This window comes from Heptranchias perlo, chromosome 2 (genome assembly GCF_035084215.1).
Source record: "Heptranchias perlo isolate sHepPer1 chromosome 2, sHepPer1.hap1, whole genome shotgun sequence".
In the NCBI taxonomy this organism is placed as follows: Eukaryota; Metazoa; Chordata; class Chondrichthyes; order Hexanchiformes; family Hexanchidae; genus Heptranchias; species Heptranchias perlo.
Genome location: NC_090326.1, coordinates 162110015 through 162132764, shown reverse-complemented (window position 1 = coordinate 162132764; position 22750 = coordinate 162110015). Strand labels below are relative to the sequence as shown.

At 49.6% G+C, this 22750-nt stretch overlaps 1 protein-coding gene across 2 annotated transcripts in view; it reads right to left on the bottom strand.

Moving 5' to 3' along the window:
* Positions 1–557: 557 nt before the first annotated feature.
* The window catches only part of plcd1a (phospholipase C, delta 1a), a 137662-nt gene continuing 115469 nt past the window's right edge, over positions 558–22750 (bottom strand). For both annotated transcript variants that reach the window (XM_067968351.1, XM_067968348.1), the window contains exons 9-15: positions 21543–21689; positions 19832–19979; positions 19036–19152; positions 16193–16371; positions 12495–12630; positions 9343–9492; positions 558–1059 (exon numbers count right to left, since the gene is read on the bottom strand). In XM_067968351.1, the coding sequence (XP_067824452.1) occupies positions 971–1059; positions 9343–9492; positions 12495–12630; positions 16193–16371; positions 19036–19152; positions 19832–19979; positions 21543–21689 (966 nt within the window). In that variant the 3' untranslated portion in view covers positions 558–970. The remainder of the gene's footprint in view (positions 1060–9342; positions 9493–12494; positions 12631–16192; positions 16372–19035; positions 19153–19831; positions 19980–21542; positions 21690–22750) is intronic.

Here is a 22750-nt window from a genome sequence, read left to right as displayed (position 1 = left end):
GCCTTGCCTTGTTTATTGAGAAAAGGGAGTGCTGCTTGTGGCAATTCCCTTTATATTTTATGAACAGTGGCTCAGTGGGTAGCACTCCCGCCTCTGGGTCAGAAAGGTCATGGGTTCGAGTCCCGCTCCAGGAGACTGGAGCACATAATCCAGGCTGACACTCCCACCGCCAGTACTGAGGGAGTGCTGCACTGTCAGAGGTGCCGTCTCCCAGATGAGGCGCTAAACCGAGGCCCCGTCTGTCCTCTCAGGTGGACACAAAAGATCCCATGGCATCATTTAAAGAAGAGCAGGGGAGTTCTCCCCGGGTGTCCTGGGCCAATATTTATCCCTCAACCAACATCACTTAAGCAGATGATCTGGTCAGTATCACATTGCTGTTTGTGGGATCTTGCTGTGCGCTAATTGTCCGTGTTTCCTACATTACAACAGTGACTACGCTTCAAAAAGTACTTCATTGGCTGTACAAGCGCTTTGGGAATCCTGCGGTCGTGCAAGGCGCTATATAAATGAAAGTTCTTTATTCCTTTTACAAAAAGTTAGGACAAGTGACGGGGTGAAGTGAGTTGTTTTAATAAAGTTATCGACAGTGAGAACATCCGCCAACCAATCAGGTGATATTTGGTGAGTGAAGACAACGTCTCTCCCTCTCTCCCTCTCTCTCGGTTCCCAGATTAGAGGTACAGTGAAATATGTGGGGACATTTTTTTTTAAAAAGTTACAAAGGGCAGAAAGTGTATTTGACCAGGAAACTCGAAACAAGCAGCAGCAACGAAACCTCCCACTGTTCCTCTGGGAAAATTTTTATAAAAACATGCGTCACGCAATCAAAATGTCTCCTCCATGCCCTCCCTCCCCCCCTCTCTCTCTTTCTCCCTCCCTCACCCCTCTCTCCCTCTCCCTCCGGTCAGTGGCTGTCCGCTTCTGTTCGAGTGTCGGCCTGTCGGGAAGAGGCAGAAGCGGCGAAGGTTTACTTGTCCTCGATCATGATGTGAACGAAGAGGGAGGCAGAGGGCAGGTGGTCTCCATTCTCAGTCAGCAGGTGAATGTGCCGATAGCCTGCGGTCGGTGAACAAAGACAAAAAAGGGCCGTCACCACCCCAGAATAACCAAACACGTTAACCGCGTTCGCCAACTCACCCTCACTTATTCATCGCTGGAAGGTTCTTGGATGTGAACAGAGCCTCTCCCCTCCCCCCATCCTCCTTCTCCCCTTTCACCACCCCCTCCCCCATCATCCCCCTCCCCCATCATCCCCCTCGTCTCCACTTCACCCCCTTCTACCCGCACCAACACCTCCCCTATCCTCCTCCCTCTCCCCTTCAACCCTCCCCTACCGTCTCCCCTTCACCCCCTTCCCCTTCACCCCCTCCTCCCTCTCCCCTTCAGCCCCTCCTCCCTCTCCCCTTCACCCCCTCTCCCCTTCACCCCCCTTCCCTACCGTCTCCCCTTCACCCCCTCCTCCCTCTCCCCTTCAACCCTCCCCTACCGTCTCCCCTTCACTCCCCCTACCGTCTCCCCTTCACCCCCCTTCCCCTTCACCCCTTCCCTACCGTCTCCCCTTCACCCCCCTTCCCCTTCACCCCCTCCTCCCTCTCCCCTTCACTACCGTCTCCCCTTCACCCCCTCCTCCCTCTCCCCTTCACCCCCTCCTCCCTCTCCCCTTCACCCCCTCCTCCCTCTCCCCTTCACCCCCTCCTCCCTCTCCCCTTCACCCCCCTTCCCCTTCACCTTCACCCCCTCCTCCCTCTCCCCTTCACCCCCTCCTCCCTCTCCCCTTCACCCCCTCCTCCCTCTCCCCTTCACCCCCTCCTCCCTCTCCCCTTCACCCCCTCCTCCCTCTCCCCTTCACCCCCTCCTCCCTCTCCCCTTCACCCCCTCCTCCCTCTCCCCTTCACCCCCCTTCCCCTTCACCTTCACCCCCTCCCTACCCTCTCCCCTTCAGGTTCCTCCGTACCTTTGCCCGAGTGGCTCTGCCCTTCGTGACCGTGATTGCTGATAGGCTGCTCAACCATCAGGGGCATCACAGCCGAGCCCCGCCCCCGCCCAGCGATCACAGGCGCGCACTCGTCAGCCGAGTCACTGGACCCCAGAATCCCGGTTCCCCGCTCTCTGCGGGGGGCAGGGGTCACCGAATGCTGCGACCAATAACCTTGGTTGAGATCAGGTTATCCCGGTGCAGACCTCCCGGGCCGCCAAAGCTCCGCACTGGAACGGGTCAACTCTCCAATGAGCCAGCAGGATAATTTTTAAGGTAATTGGCAAAAGAGCCAGAGGTGACACGAGGAAACACTTTTTTTTTAACGCAGCGAGTTGTAATGATCTGGAATGCACTGCCTGAAAGGGCGGTGGAAGCAGATTCAATAATAACTTTCAAAAGGGAATTGGATAAATAGTTGAAAAGGAAAAATTTGCAGCGGTTTGGGGGAAAAGAGCGGGGAATGGGACTAATTAGATAGTCCTTACAAAGAGCCAGCACAGGCACGATGGGCCAAACGGCCTCCTTCCGTGTTGTAAGATTCAATGAAGCTGAAAATAATTTTGGGGTGGCGGGGGGGCGGAATTTCAGACCTGTTTCAGAATGGCTCCCACTTTGCTCGGCCCTCCTGTCTTGTATTAGCAGAGGATGCAGGTGGGATAGTGATGAAATAAACGGGCCCTGTTTGGTCATGAGAGCAGGTAAATCCTACAGTGCAATAAGAGAACATGAGAGGGCCTCGCTCCCTGCAGAGCTGGGAGTTAGCGATCCACAGAGGGTGGCATTGAGTGTACGGCTTCACAGGGTCAGGGCAAGCCGATTTTTAAGGTTGCATAGACTAGGCTGGTATCCTCTCAAGTATAGAAGATTGAGGGGGGATCTAAATAAGGTGTTTTCGACGATTAAAGGATTTGATAGGGTAGATAGAGAGAAAGTATTTCCTCTGGTAGGGGGAGTCCAGAACAAGGGTGGGGGGACATAACCTTAAAATCAGAGTGAGGCCATTCAGGGGTGATGTCAGGAAGCACTTCTTCACACAAAGGGTAAGAATATAAGAAATAGGAGCAGGAGTAGGCCATTTGGTCCCTCGAGCCTGCTCCGCCATTCAATAAGATCATGGCTGATCTTCGACCTTAACTCCACTTTCCTGCCCGATCCCCATATCCCTTGATTCCCCTAGATTCCAGTAATCTATCTATCTCAGCTTTGAATATACCCAACGACTCAGTATCCACAACCCTCTGGGGTAGAGAATTCCAAAGATTCACAACCCTCTGAGTGAAGAAATTCCTCCTCATTTCAGTCTTAAATGGCCGACCCCTTATCCTGAGACTATGCCCCCTAGTTCTAGACTCTCCAGACATGGGAAACAATCTCTCAGCATCTACCCTGTCAAGCCCCCTCAGAATCTTATCAATGAGATCACCTCTCCTTCTTCTAAACTCCAGAGAGTATAGGCCCATTCTACTCAACCTCTCCTCATAGGACAACCCTCATCCCAGGAATCAATCTAGTGAACCTTCGCTGCACTGCCTCTAAGGCAAGTATATCTTTCCTTAGGTAAGGAGACCAAAACTGTACACAGTACTCCAGCTGAGCTCTCACCAAGGCCCTGTACAATTGTAATAAGACTTCCTTACTCTTGTACTCCAACCCCCTTGCAATAAAGGCCAACATTCCATTTGCTTTCCTATTTGCTTGCTGTACACGCTTGCTAACTTTTTCTGTTTCTTGTACAAGGACACCCAAGTCTCTCAGAACACCAACATTTAATAGTTTCTCACAATTTAAAAAATATTCTGTTTTTCTATTCTTCTTACCAAAGTGAATAACCTCACATTTCTCCACATTACATTCCATCTGCCACCTTCTTGCCCACTCACATAATCTGTCTATATCCCTTTGTCCTCCTCACGGCTTACTTTCCCACCTAGCTTTGTATCATCAGCAAACTTGGATACATTACACTCGGTCCTTTCATCTAAGTCATTAATAAAGGCTGTAAATAGCTGAGGCCCAAGCACTGATCCTTGTGGCACCCCACTAGTTACAACCTGCCAACCTGAGAATGACCCATTTATTCCTACTCTCTGTTTTCTGTCCTTTAACCAATCCTCTATCCATGCTAATATATTACCCCCAACCCCATGAGCCCTCATCTTGTGTAACAACCTTTTATGTGGCACCTTATCGAATGCCTTTTGAAAATCCAAATATACTACATCCACTTTCATAAAACCATGTTGACTCTGCCTAATCATATTATAATTTTCTAAGTGCCCTGTTATCACTTCCTTAATCATAGAATCATAGAATGGTTACAGCACGGAAGGAGGCCTTTCGGCCCATCGAGTCCGAACCATCTCCTCCTTAAAGGCCGCCCATTGTTCAATTACAGTTTTGCCTGCCAATCTTTGATTCCAGTTTACCTGGGCCAGATCTGTTCTCATCCTACTGAAATTGGCCCCCCTCCAATTGAGTATTTTTACTTTAGAGTGGTCCGTGTCCTTTTCTATTGCTGGTCTAAACCTTATGATACTATGATCTCTGCTCCCTAAATGCTCTCCCACTGACACTTGCTCCACTTGGCCCGCCTCATTCCCTAAAACCAAGTCCAGCAAAGCCTCCTTCCTCGTTGGGCTGGAAACGTACTGGACAAGAAAGTTCTCCTGAACACACTTCAAAAATTCCTCCCCCTCTGTGCCCCTTATATTATTATTGTTATCCCAGTCTAATAATGGATTCAAGCATTTTCCCGATGACTGATGTCAGGCTAACTGGCCTGTAGTTCCCTGTTTTCTCTCTCCCTCCTTTCTTGAATAGCGGGGTCACATTTGCTACCTTCCAATCCACTGGGACCGTTCTAGAATCTAGGGAATTCTAGAAGATCATAACCAATGCATCCACTATCTCTGCAGCCACCTCTTTTAGAACACTAGGATGGAGATCATCAGGTCCAGGGGATTTATCAGCTTTTAGTCCCATTAGTTTCTCAAGTACTTTTTCTCTACTGATATTAATTACTTTAAGTTCCTCACTCCCATTAGACCCTTGGTTCCCCACTATTTTTGGTATGTTTTTTGTGTCTTCTACTGTGAAGACAGATACAAAATATTTGTTTAACACATCTGCCATTTCCTGATTCCCCATTATAATTTCTCCTGTCTCAGCCTCTAAGGGACCAACGTTTACTTTTGTTACTCTCTTCCTTTTTACATACTTGTAGAAGCTCTTACAATCCTTTTTTATATTTCTTGCTAGTTTACTTTCATTTTCTATTTTTTCCCTTTTTGTCAATGTTTTGGTCGTCCTTTGTTGGTTTCTAAAACTCTCCCAATCCACAGGCTTATTACTCTTCTTGGCAACATTATAGGCCTCTTCTTTCAATCTAATACTGTCCTTAACTTCTTCAGTTAGCCACTGGTGGATCACTTATCCCGTGGAGTTTTTATTTCTCAATGGAATGTATACTTGTTGAGAATATTGAAATATTTCTTTAAATGTTTGCCATTGCTTTTCAACCGTCAAACCCTTTAATTTAATTTCCCAATCTACCTTAGCCAACTCGCCCCTCATACCAATGTAATTGGCTTTATTTAAGTTTAAGTCTCTAGTTTCTGACTTAAGTACATAACTCTTGAACTCAATTTGAAATGTTATCAAATTATGATCACTCTTCCCCGGAGGATCTCTTACTGTGAGATTATTAATTAACCCCGTCTCATTACACAATACAAGATCTAAAATAGCCTGTTCCCTGGTTGGTTCAATGATGTATTGCTCTAGGAAACCATCTCAAATACATTCCATGAACTCGTTCTCCAAACTACCTTTGCCAATTTGATTTGCCCAGTCTATATGAAGATTAAAGTCCCCCACGATTACTGCATTACCTTTGTTACAAGCTCCTATTATTTCATGATTATTACTCTGTCCAACGGTATAGCTACTATTAGGGGGCCTATAAACTACTCCCACCAGTGTTTTCTGCCCCTTGATATTTCTTATTTCCACCCATACTGATTCTGCTTCCTGATCTTCCAAGCCAAGATCCTTTCTCACCACTGTCCTTATGTCATCCTTTATTATTAGGGCTACTCCCCCTCCTTTACCATTCTGCCTGTCTTTTCTAAACATCATGTATCCTGGAATATTTAGTTCCCAACCTTGGTCACTTTGCAACCATGTATCTGTAATGGCTACTAGATCAAACCTATTTATGTCTATTTGGGCAACTAATTCATCTATCTTGTTACAAATGTTCCATGCGTTCAGATAAAGAGCCTTTAATTTTGACTTTTTACCATTTTTTCCCACTTTAACATTATTTGCTGATGCACTATTATTGGTAAACTCCCTGTCCCTTCCTCTCTTGGAGGGCATTAACAGGATTGGACATAGTCAGCATGGGTTTATGAAAGCGAAATCATGCTTAATAAATCTACTGGAGTTTTTTGAGGATGTAACTAGTAGAATAGATAGGGGAGAACCAGTGGATGTGGTGTATTTGGATTTTGAGAAGGCTTCTGTTAAGGTCCCACACAAGAGGTTAGTGTGCAAAATTAAAGCACATGGGATTGGGGGGAATATACTGGCACTGATTGAGAATTGGTTGACAGACAGGAAACAGAGAGTAGGAATAAACGGGTCTTTTTCCAGGTGGCAGGCAGTGACTAGTGGGGTACCGCATAAGGTCAGAAATGGGGATGTTCGCTAATGATTGCACAGTGTTCAGTTCCATTCGCAACCCCTCAAATAATGAAGCAGTCTGAGCCCGCATGCAGCAAGACCTGGACAACATCCAGGCTTGGACTCATAAGTGGCAAGTAACATTCGCGCCAGACAAGTGCCAGGCAATGACCATCTCCAAGAGAGAGATTAACCACCTCCCTTTGACAATCAACGGCATTACCATCGCCGAATCCCCCACCATCAACATCCTGGGGGTCACCATTGACCAGAAACTTAACTGGACCAGCCATATAAATACTGTGGCTACAAGAGCAGGTCAAAGGCTGGGTATTCTGTGGCGAGGGACTCACCTCCTGACTCCCCAAAGGCTTTCCACCATCTACAAGGCACAAGTCAGGAGTCTGATGGAATACTCTCCACTTGCCTGGATGAGTGCAGCTCCAACAACACTCAAGAAGTTCGACACCATCCAGGACAAAGCAGCCCGCTTGATTGGTACCCCATCAACCACCCGAAACATTCACTCCCTTCACCACTGGCGCACAGTGGCTGCAGTGTGTACCATCCACAGGATGCACTGCAGCAACTCGCCAAGGCTTCTTCGACAGCACCTCCCAAACCCGCGACCTCTACCGCCTAGAAGGACAAGAGCAGCAGGCACATGGGAACAACACCACCTGCACATTCCCCTCCAAGTCACACACCATCCCGACTTGGAAATATATCGCCGTTCCTTTGTCATCGCTGGGTCAAAATCCTGGAACTCCCTTCCTAACAGCACTGTGGGAGAACCTTCAACACACGGACTGCAGCGGTTTAAGAAGGCGGCTCACCACCACCTTCTCAAGGGCAATTAGGGATGGGCAATAAATGCTGGCCTTGCCAGCGACACCCAAATCCCATGAACGAATAAAAAAAAAGGGATCAGTGCTTGGGCCCCAGCTATTCACAATATATATCAATGATTTGGATGAGGGAACTAAATGTAACATTTCCAAGTTTGCAGACGACACAAAGCTGGGGTGGAATGTAAGCTGTGAGGAGGATGCAAAGAGGCTCCAATGTGATTTAGAGGGTGAGTGGGCAAGAACATGGCAGATGCAGTATAACGTGGATAAATGTGAGGTTATCCACTTTGGTTGTAAAAACAGAAAGGCAGATTATCTGAATGGTGACTGATTGGGAAAAGGGGAGGTGCAACGAGACCTGGGTGTCCTTGTACACCAGTCACTGAAAGCGAGCATTCAGGTGCAGCAAGCAGTTGGGAAGGCGAATGGTATGTTGGCCTTCAGTGCAAGAGGATTTGAGTACAGGAGCAGGGATGTCTTACTGCAGTTATACAGGGCCTTGGTGAGACCACACCTGGAGTATTGTCTGCAGTTTTGGTCTCCTTATTTGAGGAAGGATGTCCTTGCCATGGAGGGAGTGCAACAAAGGTTTACCAGGCTGATTCCTGGGATGGCAGGACTGACGTATGAGGAGAGATTGGGTCGTCTAGGCCTATAGTCACTGGAGTTTAGAAAAATGAGAGGTGATCTCATCGAAACATATAAAATTCTAACAGGACTAGACAGACTAGATGCAGGGGGGATGTTCCCGGTGGCTGGGGAGTCCAGAACCAGGGGTCACAGTCTCAGGATACGGGGTATGCAATTTAGAACCAAGATGAGGAGAAATTTCTTCACTCAGAGGGTGGTGAACCTGTGGAATTCTCTACCACAGAAGGCAGTGGAGGCCAAATCATTGGATGTATTCAAGAAGGAGATAGATATCTTTCTTAATGCTAAAGGGATCAAGGGATCAAGGGATATGGGGAAAAAGCGGGAACAGGGTACTGAGTTAGACGATCAGCCATGATCATTTTGAATGGCAGAGCAGGCCCGAAGGGCCGAATGGCCTACTCTTGCTCCTATTTTCTATGTTTCAATGTTTCCTGCCACACTCTGCTTATCTTTACCCAAATCACTACGCCTTGACTTTTCTCATTAGATTTCTAAATTTACCTTCACCTGACCCCTCCCCCCACCCCATTTTTTAGTTTAAAGCCCTATCTACAGCCCAGTTATTCGATTGGCCAGGACGCTGGTCCCAGCCCGGTTTAAGTGGAGCCCGTCCCAACGGAACAGCTCCCTCTTTCCCCAGTACTGGTGCCAGTGCCCCATGAATCAAAACCCCTGTCTCCCACAACACTCTTTGAGCCACGCATTTAACTCTCTGATCTGTTTGTCCCGATGCCAATTTGCGTGTGGCTCAGGTAGTAATCCACAGATCATTACCTTTGAATTCTGCTTATTAATTTGGACCCTATCTCCTCAAACTGTCTCAGCAGAACCTCATTCCTAGTTCTACCTATGTCCTTGGTTCCTACATGGACCACGACAACTGGATCCTCCCCCCTCATGCTCCAAGTTCTTTTCCAAGATAGTGGAAATCTGGAACTCTCTCCCCCCTAAAAAGCTGTCGAGGCTGGGGGTCAATTGAAAATTTAAAAACTGAGATTGATCGATTTTTGTTAGGCAAGAGTATTAAGGGTTACAGAACCAAGGTAAGATGGAATTAAGATACAGATCAGCCATGATCTAATTGAGTGGCGGAACAGGCTCGAGGGGCTGAATGGCCTCCTATGTTCTTCCTTCCTAAGAGGGGGCCCAGTACGAGCAGCAATACATTACCTAGTTTCAGGCTGGTGAACGGCAGCGTGAACTGTCCGATGAAGTCATTTTTGGAGGACAGGTCGTAATCCTGGACCAGAAATCGAACGAGAGTCAGTTCGGGGACGGACACATTGAACTGGAAGGTATCATTCCACATGGGGTTGAACCCTGAAACGATTAAAAAAAAAATCAAAGTGGTTCAGTGTCCGGTCGTGTAGCGGTTATGATACCCAGAGAACGTGAGTTCAAATCCCACCGTGGTGGGTCGGGAATTTGAATTCAGTTAAACAAAAAAAACCCAAAAATCCAGAAATGAAAAGCTAGGATCAGTAAAAGTGAGCGTAAGGTGTCGGATTGTGGTAAAAACCCAACCGGTTCACGAATGTCCTTTAGGGAAGGAAACCTGCCGTCATTACCCGGTCTGGCTTATTGTGTGACTCCCGTTCCACACCAACGTGGGACTCTTAACTGCCCGCTGAAATAATCTAGCGACAACACTCAGTTGTACAGGGCAACTAGGGTCAGGCAATAAATGCTGGCCTTGCCAGCGATGCCCACATCCTGAGAACGAATTAAGTGTCCAGAAGCACTAAGTAAATAGTGGGTAACCCTTCAGGGCCTTGCTCTGAAACAGTGCAGAGGCTCATCGACATGCCCACCCATATTTATATATATATATAGATACATAGATACGTGTCTGTGTCTAGCCCTGAGTGTACAGTGCTGTATATAAAGGGTCTGTGTCTAGCCGAGTGTACAGTGCTGTATATAAAGGGTCTGTGTCTAGCCCTGAGTGTACAGTGCTGTATATAAAGGGTCTGTGTCTAGCCCTGAGTGTACAGTGCTGTATATAAAGAGTCTGTGTCTAGCCCTGAGTGTACAGTGCTGTATATAAAGGGTCTGTGTCTAGCCGAGTGTACAGTGCTGTATATAAAGGGTCTGTGTCTAGCCCTGAGTGTACAGTGCTGTATATAAAGGGTCTGTGTCTAGCCCTGAGTGTACAGTGCTGTATATAAAGAGTCTGTGTCTAGCCCTGAGTGTACAGTGCTGTATATAAAGGGTCTGTGTCTAGCCCTGAGTGTACAGTGCTGTATATAAAGGGTCCGTGTCTAGCCCTGAGTGTACAGTGCTGTATATAAAGGGTCTGTGTCTAGCCCTGACTGTACAGTGCTGTATATAAAGGGTCTGTGTCTAGCCCTGAGTGTACAGTGCTGTATATAAAGGGTCTGTGTCTAGCCCTGAATGTACAGTGCTGTATATAAAGAGTCTGTGTCTAGCCCTGAGTGTACAGTGCTGTATATAAAGGGTCTGTGTCTAGCCCTGAGTGTACAGTGCTGTATATAAAGGGTCCGTGTCTAGCCCTGAGTGTACAGTGCTGTATATAAAGGGTCCGTGTCTAGCCCTGAGTGTACAGTGCTGTATATAAAGAGTCCGTGTCTAGCCCTGAGTGTACAGTGCTGTATATAAAGGGTCTGTGTCTAGCCCTGAGTGTACAGTGCTGTATATAAAGGGTCCGTGTCTAGCCCTGAGTGTACAGTGCTGTATATAAAGGGTCTGTGTCTAGCCCTGACTGTACAGTGCTGTATATAAAGGGTCTGTGTCTAGCCCTGAGTGTACAGTGCTGTATATAAAGGGTCTGTGTCTAGCCCTGAGTGTACAGTGCTGTATATAAAGGGTCTGTGTCTAGCCCTGAGTGTACAGTGCTGTATATAAAGAGTCTGTGTCTAGCCCTGAGTGTACAGTGCTGTATATAAAGGGTCTGTGTCTAGCCCTGAGTGTACAGTGCTGTATATAAAGGGTCCGTGTCTAGCCCTGAGTGTACAGTGCTGTATATAAAGGGTCTGTGTCTAGCCCTGACTGTACAGTGCTGTATATAAAGGGTCTGTGTCTAGCCCTGAGTGTACAGTGCTGTATATAAAGGGTCTGTGTCTAGCCCTGAATGTACAGTGCTGTATATAAAGAGTCTGTGTCTAGCCCTGAGTGTACAGTGCTGTATATAAAGGGTCCGTGTCTAGCCCTGAGTGTACAGTGCTGTATATAAAGAGTCCGTGTCTAGCCCTGAGTGTACAGTGCTGTATATAAAGAGTCTGTGTCTAGCCCTGAGTGTACAGTGCTGTATATAAAGAGTCTGTGTCTAGCCCTGAGTGTACAGTGCTGTATATAAAGGGTCTGTGTCTAGCCCTGACTGTACAGTGCTGTATATAAAGAGTCTGTGTCTAGCCCTGAGTGTACAGTGCTGTATATAAAGAGTCTGTGTCTAGCCCTGAGTGTACAGTGCTGTATATAAAGGGTCTGTGTCTAGCCCCGAGTGTACAGTGCTGTATATAAAGGGTCCGTGTCTAGCCCTGAGTGTACAGTGCTGTATATAAAGGGTCTGTGTCTAGCCCTGAGTGTACAGTGCTGTATATAAAGGGTCCGTGTCTAGCCCTGAGTGTACAGTGCTGTATATAAAGGGTCTGTGTCTAGCCCTGAGTGTACAGTGCTGTATATAAAGGGTCTGTGTCTAGCCCTGAGTGTACAGTGCTGTATATAAAGGGTCTGTGTCTAGCCCTGACTGTACAGTGCTGTATATAAAGGGTCTGTGTCTAGCCCTGAGTGTACAGTGCTGTATATAAAAGGTCTGTGTCTAGCCCTGAGTGTACAGTGCTGTATATAAAGGGTCTGTGTCTAGCCCTGAGTGTACAGTGCTGTATATAAAGGGTCTGCGTCTAGCCCTGAGTGTACAGTGCTGTATATAAAGGGTCTGCGTCTAGCCCTGAGTGTACAGTGCTGTATATAAAGGGTCTGTGTCTAGCCCTGAGTGTACAGTGCTGTATATAAAGGGTCTGTGTCTAGCCCTGAGTGTACAGTGCTGTATATAAAGGGTCTGTGTCTAGCCCTGAGTGTACAGTGCTGTATATAAAGGGTCTGTGTCTAGCCCTGAGTGTACAGTGCTGTATATAAAGGGTCTGTGTCTAGCCCTGAGTGTACAGTGCTGTATATAAAGAGTCCGTGTCTAGCCCTGAGTGTACAGTGCTGTATATAAAGAGTCCGTGTCTAGCCCTGAGTGTACAGTGCTGTATATAAAGGGTCTGTGTCTAGCCCTGAGTGTACAGTGCTGTATATAAAGGGTCTGTGTCTAGCCCTGAGTGTACATAGCCGTGCTGTAGTTACTGTGACCCCACCCTTACCATTGTTGGAAATGTACTCTGTTTCTTTCTTGTCATTGTCATTGTCGACTCCAAAAACTTCGACCGTCACAAGTGGATCCACGACTGAGCTAATCTTCATCCTGTTCGACTTTGGAAGCTGCTGGGCAGAGATAACCTGCGGGGACGCAAGGAACCAGTGAGCAGGAACCAGTGAGGAGTTTGAACAATTAGCAACGCCTTTGAATGCAATTGCTGTGCTCAGTAGCTGAATGTTAGTTAACGATTTGATGAAATAGCGAATGAGGAATTTCATCCTAACCCGTTCCAACTAGGGAGAGTGTAATTTCCATACCCATGGGGTTTCTACATAATCTCTCCCAGCAGACCTCTCCTCTCTCACCGATAAGTCAGGGATATTACTGGTTATATTCAGTTCATTTTCTCCAGTTGAAAAAACATTTAGTCTTGGCATGGGGCTAAAAGGGTTAAATTATGAGGACAGGTTGCATGGACTAGGCTTGTATTCCCTTGAATACAACATCCAGCTCTACCTCACCACCACCTCCCTTGACCCCTCCTCTGTCTCATTTGTCACACTGCTTGTCCGACATCCAGTACTGGATGGGCAAAAATTTCCTCCAACTAAATATTGGGAATACCGAAGTCATTGTCTTCAGTCCCCGCGTCCTATTGGACCCTGAGATGAGTTTCCGACCACAGATCCGCTCCATCACCAAGACCGTCTACTTCCACCTCCGTAACATCGCCCATCTCTGCCCCTGCCTCAGCTCATCTGCTGCAAAACCCTCATCCATGCCTTTGTTACCTCTAGACTGGACTATTCCAATGCTCTCCTGGCCGGCCTCCCATCTGCCACCCTCCATAAACTTGAACTCTGCTGCCCGTATCCTGACTCACACCGAGTCCCGTTCGCCCATTACCCCCTGTGCTCACTGACGTACACCGCCTCCCAGCCTGGGAACACCTCGATTTTAAAATTCTCAGCTGTTGAGGCTGGGGGTCAATTGAAAATATCAAAACTGCGCTTGTTAGATTTTTGTTAGGTAAGGAATGGTATGAAGGGTTTTGGAACCAAGGCGGGTAGATGGAGTTAAAGATACAGATCAGCCATGATCTAATTGAATGGCGGAACAGGCTTGAGGGGCTGAATGGCCTCCTCCTGTTCCTGTGCTCCTAGAGGTCTTTATACCCAAACAGCGACTCGGGAGATGCAGTGGGACTCGAGATAAGGGAACATGCTGGGAGAGAGTACAGGCTTGTGGGAGCAGGATCAGTTGCCACTCAATGGAAGGGTGTGGGCTTTACGCCAACCACACCAACACATGCTAAGTTTGTGAGCTGAGGTGTCGCATGGTGACGGAGCACCCAGTGAGGCCAAGCACGTCCTCTGAGGCACAAAGGGAAAATCAAAAGGGGCAGTCATTCCTGGGGCTGGTTAGTGTAACTCCTGGGGGCCATGGGCAGAGCCCTGGGAGCAAGCTCCCATCCTATGCCATTCTTCCCCTTTTGCTCTCGACTCCTGAAGGCGCTGACTCATTCTATCGCACGGGCCGTGGCCCTCACCTCCTGTACACTCTCCCAGTGGCCACTATTGATGAGCCTAGAAATAGAGTCTCGAAAGGCCACCGAGCGGTGGGCGCCATAGCAACAGAGCATGAGCGTACCCTCCCCTCGCATCCGTGCACCACACTCTCCCAAAGAAGTCACGCGACAGCCATTACTACGGGCAATTATAGAATCATAGAACGATACAGCACCATTCGGCCCATCGTGCCTGTGCTGGCTCTTTGAAAGAGCTATCCAATTAGTCCCATTCCCCTGCTCTTTCCCCATAGCCCTGCAAATTTTTTCCCTTCAAGTATTTATCCAATTCCCTGTCAGGCCGTGCATTCCAGATCATCACAACTCGCTGCGTAAAAAAATGTTTCCTCATGTCACCTCTGGCTCTTTTGCCGATCACCTTAAATCTGTGTCCTCTGGTTACCGACCCTTCTGCTACTGGAAACAGTTTCTCCTTATTTACTCTGTTAAAACCCTTCATGATTTTGAACACCTCTATCAAATCTCCCCTTAACTTCTCTGCTCTAAGGAGAACAACCCCAGCTTCTCCAGTCTCTCCACATAACTGAAGTCCCTCATCCCTGGCACCATTCTAGTAAATCCCCTCTGCACCCTCTCCAAGGCCTTGACATCCTTCCTAAAGTGTGGTGCCCAGAATTGAACACAATACTGCAGCTGAGGCCTAACCAGTGTTTTATAAAGGTTTAGCATAACTTCCTTGCTTTTGTACTCTATACCTCTATTAATAAAGCCCAGGATCCCATATGCTCTCAACTTGTCCTGCCACTTTCAAAGATTTGTGTACGTACACCCCCAGATCTCTCTGTTCCTGCACCTCCTTTAAAACTGTACCATTTTGTTTATATTGCCTCTCCTCATTCTTCCTACCAAAATGCATCACTTCACAGCTCAAAATTTCATCTGTCATGATTTTGAACACCTCTATCAAATCTCCCCTTAACCCTCTCCGCTCTGAGGAGACCTCTCTCCTCTTTAGCTCAGGAACTGAGGCCCGTTGTCGGCGTGTCCCCCAACTCAGACCAGCTAGCTCAGCACTGACGCAGGGGCCTTCCTGGTCTGCGTGGTCGAACGCTGCACCGAGTGCGAGCGGCCGCGTTAACCCTCCGAGCCATCGGCCCACCTGTTTCCTTTTGGTCGAGGATCGCGGCCAGGTGAGAGGCGGGAAAAAAAAAACAACTCGCTGACTCGCGCAATCACTGGCGACACTTCAGGCCTAAAGTGAGTCAGCCTTGGCTCGATGGTAGCACCCTCGCCTCTGAGTCGGCGGGGGCGGGGGGGGGGGGGTTCTAAGTCCCACTCCAGGGCTTGAGCACATAATTGAGATTGACCCTGCAAGCTCTGGTGGGGGTCAGCTCCGGAGGGCACCAGTGGTCATGGTCTATGGATTTGTGGGACCCATAATTCTGAATCAGTGAACCATCCACTGCCTGTGGCGTTGCTTGTTTTGTCTGTGGAATTTGCTGCCCCAGGAAGCTGTGGAAGCTACATCATTAAATAAATTTAAGACAGAAATAGACAGTTTCCTAGAAGTAAAGGGAATTAGGGGTTACGGGGAGCGGGCAGGAAATTGGACATGAAGCTGAGTTCGGATCGGTCAAGGCCCTGTGGGTGACGGAGCGGGCCCAGGGGCTGAGTGGCCGGGTCCTGCTCCTACTTCTTGTGTTCTTTAGGTTTGAGGTTAGGATCAGATCAGCCATGATCTTATTGAATGGCGGAGCAGGCTCGAGGGGCCGATTGGCCTACTCCTGCTCCTATTTCTTATGTTCTTATGTCTCTGCTCTTGAGGAGGAAAAGTGAAAGCTCCAACAGCTTGCGGGGGGCGGGGGGTGGGGGGCAGACTTCAGATTCGAACTGCAGGTCGCAGACAACAGTATGACTCTGGTTTCTCAGTGTTGGGTTGCACAGTAGAATGCCTGTTTGGTGTACTGTGTCGTGAGGCAGGGTAACTGTGAATCACTGCTCAATGGATAGAGCTGACCGCACAGCCACATTAATAGCGTCAGAATCTCAGAAGCAAATAGGAGCTAGCAGAGTGGCAGTATAACTCCGGTCTATGTGGCCACCATTCACTGTCACATTAACTGTTAGAAAGATTTCAGTCTCCCACTGTTTAAATCGAAGCTGCTCCCTCTTACCATCACGTGGAGCTTCTTTTGGCTCAGCCAAGGTCCCTTTTGAACATTCTTTGGATCGAAGCTCAGCTTCTTCTCCCTCAGATACTTTGGCTTTAGGTTATAGCCGGATAAACCATTCTCGAGAAATTTACCCTGGTTCACGTCCATCTCCTGACCCGGGGTCTGGAAGTTTAGGGCCACTGCAGATAGTGTGGTGGGGAGAGGGGAAGAGAGGGGCAAGAGAGAGAGGGTGGGAGGGAAGGAGGGAGGAAGAGAGAGAGGGTGGGAGGGAGGGAGGGAGGAAGAGAGAGAGGGTGGGAGGGAGGGAGGGAGGAAGAGAGAGAGGGTGGGAGGGAGGGAGGGAGGAAGAGAGAGAGGGTGGGAGGGAGGGAGGGAGGGAGGAAGAGAGAGAGGGTGGGAGGGAGGGAGGGAGGAAGAGAGAGAGGGTGGGAGGGAGGGAGGGAGGGTGGGAGGGAGGAAGAGAGAGAGGGTGGGAGGGAGGGAGGAAGAGAGAGAGGGTGGGAGGGAGGGAGGGAGGAAGAGAGAGAGGGTGGGAGGGAGGGAGGGAGGGAGGAAGAGAGAGAGGGTGGGAGGGAGGGAGGGAGGGAGGAAGAGAGAGAGGGTGGGAGGGAGGGAGGGAGGAAGAGAGAGAGGGTGGGAGGGAGGGAGGAAGAGAGAGAGGGTGGGAGGGAGGGAGGAAGAAAGAGAGGGTGGGAGGGAGGAAGAGAGAGAGGGTGGGAGGGAGGAAGAGAGAGAGGGTGGGAAATGTTTAGTTAATCACCTATTTCATTATCAAATAGCCCATGGGCGCTCACTATGACAAATATAACTCAATGGCACTGTTCACATTCATGTAGGAGTTGCCTCGAAAGGAGATACCTGATCTTGGTTGAGTTTAGTGTGAACCCACTGAGCACCATCAGTTGCCGTTGGACGTGACCCTTTGTCTCCTGCAATGTTTTCTGGTAACTCATCATTAGCCCGACAAGGGCCTCAGGCTCCACACCTTGGAGCGGTAGGGTGCTACTCAGAAATCCTTCCTGCTCCATGGGTCCTACCCCCTCTCTCTCTCTCTCTCTCTCTCCCGCCTCCACAGTCATGGGCCGCCTATCCCGGATATTAAAACGATCCTGTGCCCAGGATTTGGGATGGATAGCTGGCCCGGCAAAGCGGAATGTGGGATTGTGAGCCAATTTAGTGCAATCGGTACTCAATTATATACAGTTTTGAGCTGTGGGCCCATACCCACCAGGAGCTGGATGGGGGACTGACAAACCCACTCCATGTGGCAGAAAGAGGAGGTGGTTATCTTATGCTTTTGGGTACAGTGCATTTACATATTCATAGTATCACAGCAGGTACAGGACAGAATGAGGCCATTCGGCCCATCGTGCCTGTGCTGGCTCTTTGAAGGTGCTATCCAATTAGTCATCTAATTATCCACCTTCTCAAGGTCAATTAGGGATGGGCAACTTTTGAAAGTTATTATTGACTCTGCTTCCACCGCCCTTTCAGGCCGTGCATTCCAGATCATAACAACTCGCTGCGTAAAAAAATGTTTCCTCATGTCGCCTCTGGCTCTTTTGCCGATCACCTTAAATCTGCGTCCTCTGGTTACTGACTACCAATTACCAACGAATGACATCGTATTTACAGCACAGGAACAGGCCATTCGGCCCAACTGGTCTATGCCGGTGTTTATGCTCCACACGAGTCTCCTCCCTCCTTACTTCATCCAACCTTATCTGCATATCCTTCTATTCCTTTCTCCCTCGTGTGTTTATCTAGCTTCCCCTTAAACGCACCTATGCTATTCGCCTCAACTACTCCTTGTGGTAGCGAGTTCCACTTTCAGGTCGGCTGTAGCAGAGCTTAGATACAGAGCACCCTTGTACTCTGTCCCTACCCCGACTCCAGAACCCCTGCTGCACCAGTCTGACATTTCCCACACCAGCCATCTATTGAGTGAGTTTCTCCTGAATTCCTTATTGGATTTATTAGCGACTATCTTATATTAATGACCCCCAGTTTTGGTCTTCCCAAAAGTGAAAACATCTTCTCTGTGTCGACCCTATTGAACCCCTTCATAATTTTGAAGACCTCTATTAGGTCGCCCCTCATTAAAAAAATAATATTTTATGCTCTTCAAGACAAAGGCCGTTAGTGCTGGGGACGTTGCTACCTGTTCCGTTCCGTGTCAACATCGAGCACTTTCAGGTCAGAGGTTAGATAGAGAGCAGAGCGCCCTGTACTCTGCCCCTACCCCAACTCCAGAACCCCTGTCAGACATTTCCCACACCAGCCGGCCTGTTGCCCTCCACTGATTGAGTTTGCCAATTTAGTGCCTAGCAGGGGGGCAGTGCTGGATTGCAGCTCATGTGAGGGCCCTTTTATACAGCCTGCCACCAAAGGGAACTCCTGGGATTCGAACCCAGGTCCGAGATGGAGATTAATCTCCAGGACACTGGCTGATTACAGAGGCATTAAAAAAAAAACTTGTGCGTTTTTCTTCTGTTTATTAATTATAAAAAATATTGGAGTTGGGGGGAAAAAAAGGCCGTTTGACTGACAGTCAAGAAACATCCAGTCGCGTAACAAAGAGCCTTTTCGCTTTCCGACTGGCCGTGGGGAAGGCGGGGCACCTCGAGGGTGCACGCGTCGGGCGGCCGATGGGGGAGGGGGGGGGGGGGGTGCCGGTTGGAGGCAGGAGGTCATGTGATGAAATCGCAATGGGATAAATTCAACCAGAGTTGGCCAAACCCTAATCCTGCACTGCCGAGTCTACCCACTCCTCCCCGGGCCCGGGGACGGGCCTGTGGCCTGTGGCAGGAGCTTTACATGGACACAAGTCAGACGTGCCTCACCTATCTGACAGCCCGAGTTCCACATGTCGACAGGACTGTAGTTGGAGGAGTCTGTCCTTCTGCCCGCCGGATAAATCCGGCTCAGTTGCCGAGCGTTGAGTTGAATAAAGGGTTTGGCTGCAAGAAAGGACAGTCATTAGTTTCGTTAAGCGATAACATTCAAACAGGCTCCTCGGAGGAACGTCCTCGGCCAGACCGCCTTCCATCAGCGACCTGCCAAACCCACTGTGTCAACTGAGGCTCAGTGGGCTGCACTCTCCCCTCTGAGACAGAAGGCTGTGGGTTCGAGCCCCACCCCAGAGACTCGAGCGCGTAATCTGGGCCCACACCCGCCCCCCCGCCCCGGACCAGCACTGAGGGAGCGCCGCACTGTCGGGGGAGACGTCTTTCAGATGAGGCGTTAAACCGATGCCCCGTCTGCCCTCTCGGGTGGACGTAAAAGATCGCATGGCCGCTATTTTGAATAAGAGCTGGGGCGGGGGGGGTTTCCCCCGGTGTCCTGGCCAATCATCCATCATCAATAAAAACAGATGATCTGATCATTTACCACATTGCTGTTTGTGGGATCTTGCTGTGCACAAATTGGCTGCCGGGTTTCCTACATTGCAACACTTCAAAAAGTACTTCATTGGCGGTAAAGTGCTTTGGGACGTCCTGAAGTGGTGGAAAGGCACTATATAAATGCAAGTACTTTCTTTAAACCCATCATGTGACGGAGTCATGTGCCAATCCTCTTGTTCAATGAAGGATGCTGTGGCACGCCTTGGATTGGATAAAGTCCAGCCCTCCGACTTACCCGATTCCTCCACCAGTTTATTGAACTTGCTTTCCACAAAGGACGACATCTCGTAGAAGGCTTGGTTCTGCATGGCATCTTCAAACCCGTGGAAGTGGACGCTCTTGCAGTAGATGACAAGGTCCGAGAGCTCCTTGGACAGCTTCATCTGGAGTAAAGAGGCATTTAGCCACACGGGTTAAAACGTGCTGAGTTTCTTCAATAGAATTTCTTTCGGCGAATTCTGTGCTCGCCGGGGCGCGTAAACGGCATCCTGGTGGGCGCCAAGCCAGGAGAGTAGCCCCCGGCCTTAATTCCGTGCCCCGCGCCGCATCTAGCGAGGCCCCATGCAGCCCTACAACCCTCCGAGGTCTCTGAAAGCTGGCCCAGCCCTACAACCCTCCGAGGTCTCTGTAACCTCCTCCAGCCCTACAACCCTCCGAGAATCTCTGGAAGCTGGCCCAGCCCTACAACCCTCCGAGGTCTCTGTAACCTCCTCCAGCCCTACAAACCCTCCGAGGTCTCTGTAACCTCCTCCAGCCCTACAACCCTCCGAGATCTCTGGAAGCTGGCCCAGCCCTACAACCCTCCGCGATCTCTGGAAGCTGGCCAGCCCTACAACCCTCCGAGATCCTCTGGAAGCTGGCCCAGCCCTACAACCCTCCGAGATCTCTGCGCTCCTCCCAATTCTTGGCCTCCTGCGCATCCCTGATTTTCATCGCTCTGCCAATGGCGGCCATGTTTTCAGCTGCCTCGGCCCTAAGCTCTGGAATTCCCTCCCTAAACCTCTCTGCCTCTCGCTCCCCATTTAAGGCACTCCCTAACAACCTACCTCTTTGACCAAGCTTTTGGTCACCTGCCCTAATATCTCCTTATGTGGCTCGGTGTCAGATTTTTGTCTGATTATGCTCCTGTGAAGCGCCCTGGGACGTTTTTACTACGTTAAAGGCGCTATATAAATGCACACTGTTGTTATTGTATGTCTGCGGTTGTGGTGCGGCCGCTGGTCAGCACTCTTGGCCGGGCCTCGGCTTGAACACTGCGCCCCGGTTGAGTGAAATGAGGGGAGTGAGTGAAATGAGGGGAGTGAGTGAAATGAGGGGAGTGAGTGAAATGAGGGGAGTGAGTGAAATGAGGGAGTGCGGGAAGTGGGGAGTGAGGGGAGTGCGTGAGTATGGGGGAGTGCGTGAGTGAGGGGGAGTGCGTGAGTGAGGGGGAGTGCGTGAGTGAGGGGGAGTGCTGTGAGTGAGGGGGAGTGCGTGAGTGAGGGGGGAGTGCGTGAGTGAGGGGGAGTGCGTGAGTGAGGGGGAAGTGAGTAAGGTGAGGGGAGTGAGTGAGGGGGAGTGAGTGAGTGAGGGGAGTGGAGTGAGTGAGGGAGTGAGTGAGTGAGGGGAGTGAGTGAGTGAGGGGAGTGAGTGGGGGAGTGCGTGAGTGAGGGGAGTGAGTGAGTGAGGGGGAGTGAGTGAGTGAGGGGAGTGAGTGGGAGTGAAGTGAGAGGGGGGGGAGTGAGGAGTGAGGGGGAGTGAGTGAGTGAGGGGGAGTGAGTGAGTGAGGGGGAGTGAGTGAGTGAGGGGAGTGAGTGAGTGAGGGGAGTGAGTGAGTGAGGGGGATGAGTGAGTGAGGGGGAGTGAGTGAGTGAGGGGAGTGAGTGAGTGAGGGGGAGTGAGTGAGTGAGGGGATGTGAGTGAGTGAGGGGGAGTGAGTGAGTGAACGAACCTGCGAAATTACCCACCTTTTCTTTTGATTCCTTTTTCACCTGCTCATTCTCCATTTCGGCAGCCTCGTCCTCGTCAGATACCTCATCGGTCACATCTTGCTCCTGGTCGTCCTCCAGGTGATTCAGCCTCTTCCCCTTCACCAGAATCTTACCCTTCAGTTGCTGTAAATCAGTCATAATCAGAACCAACAAATTGAAAAGACGTTTGGTATTTTTGCTGGATTCCCCTCTCCCCCCCCAACCCCCCCAATAAATTCGACCATCAGCAACCTCCCCCCCCATCTCAAGTCTCGTTGGCCGGGAAACCTCCAGTACTCCGCCGCGGGAGACTAAACAGTGCGTCCTGGTCGACCGTGGGGGCATCGCCGCCGAGCTCAATCCCGTTCTCACCTGCACTGTCCAGCAACCAGGAAGCAGGCCCAACCTGGCTGATTCCCCGCTGCTGGGCCAGAGGCGCCAAGGCCAAATGCCAGGCTCCAACAGCAGCGCCCACCCCCCCGGCTGGAGACCACAAAACCAGTTTAGGAACGTAGGGACAGGAGTAGGCCATTCAGCCCCTCGAGCCTGTTCCGCCATTCAATGAGATCATGGCTGATCTGTGACCTAACCTCCATATACCCCCGCCTTAGCCCCATATCCTTTAATACCTTTGGTTAACAAAAATCTATCAATCTCAGATTTAAAATTAATAATTGAGCTAGCATCAATTGCCCGTTTGCGGAAGAGAGTTCCAAACTTCTACCATCCTTTGCGTGTAGAAATAATTCCCTAACTTCACACTCCCTGAAAGTCCTGACTCTAATTTTTAGACTGTGTCCCCTACTTCCTAGACTCCTCAACCAGCGGAAATAGTTTCTCTCTATCTACCCTATCGGTTCCCCTTAATATCTTGAAAACTTCGATCAAATCTACCCCTTAATCTTCTAAATTCCATGGAATACAACCTCTAGTTTGTGTCATCTCTCCTCGTAATTTAACCCTTGGAGTCCAGGTATCATGGGTTGTGACCCAGGACCTTCTGGTTCGTAGGGCTTGGGGGTTCCCCTTTGGGCAGGCCGTACATTTAACCGACGTGAGCCCTCGGAGAGCAACTAATCGCTGAACTTCCATCCTCGCGTGGTTGAAACGCTCTCTCTGGAAGGCGCACCTCAGTGTGGACGCTTTCTTGTAGCCCGACAACGCAGCAAAAGGGGAAACTCGAGCCGTCAAAACGTGACGTTCTA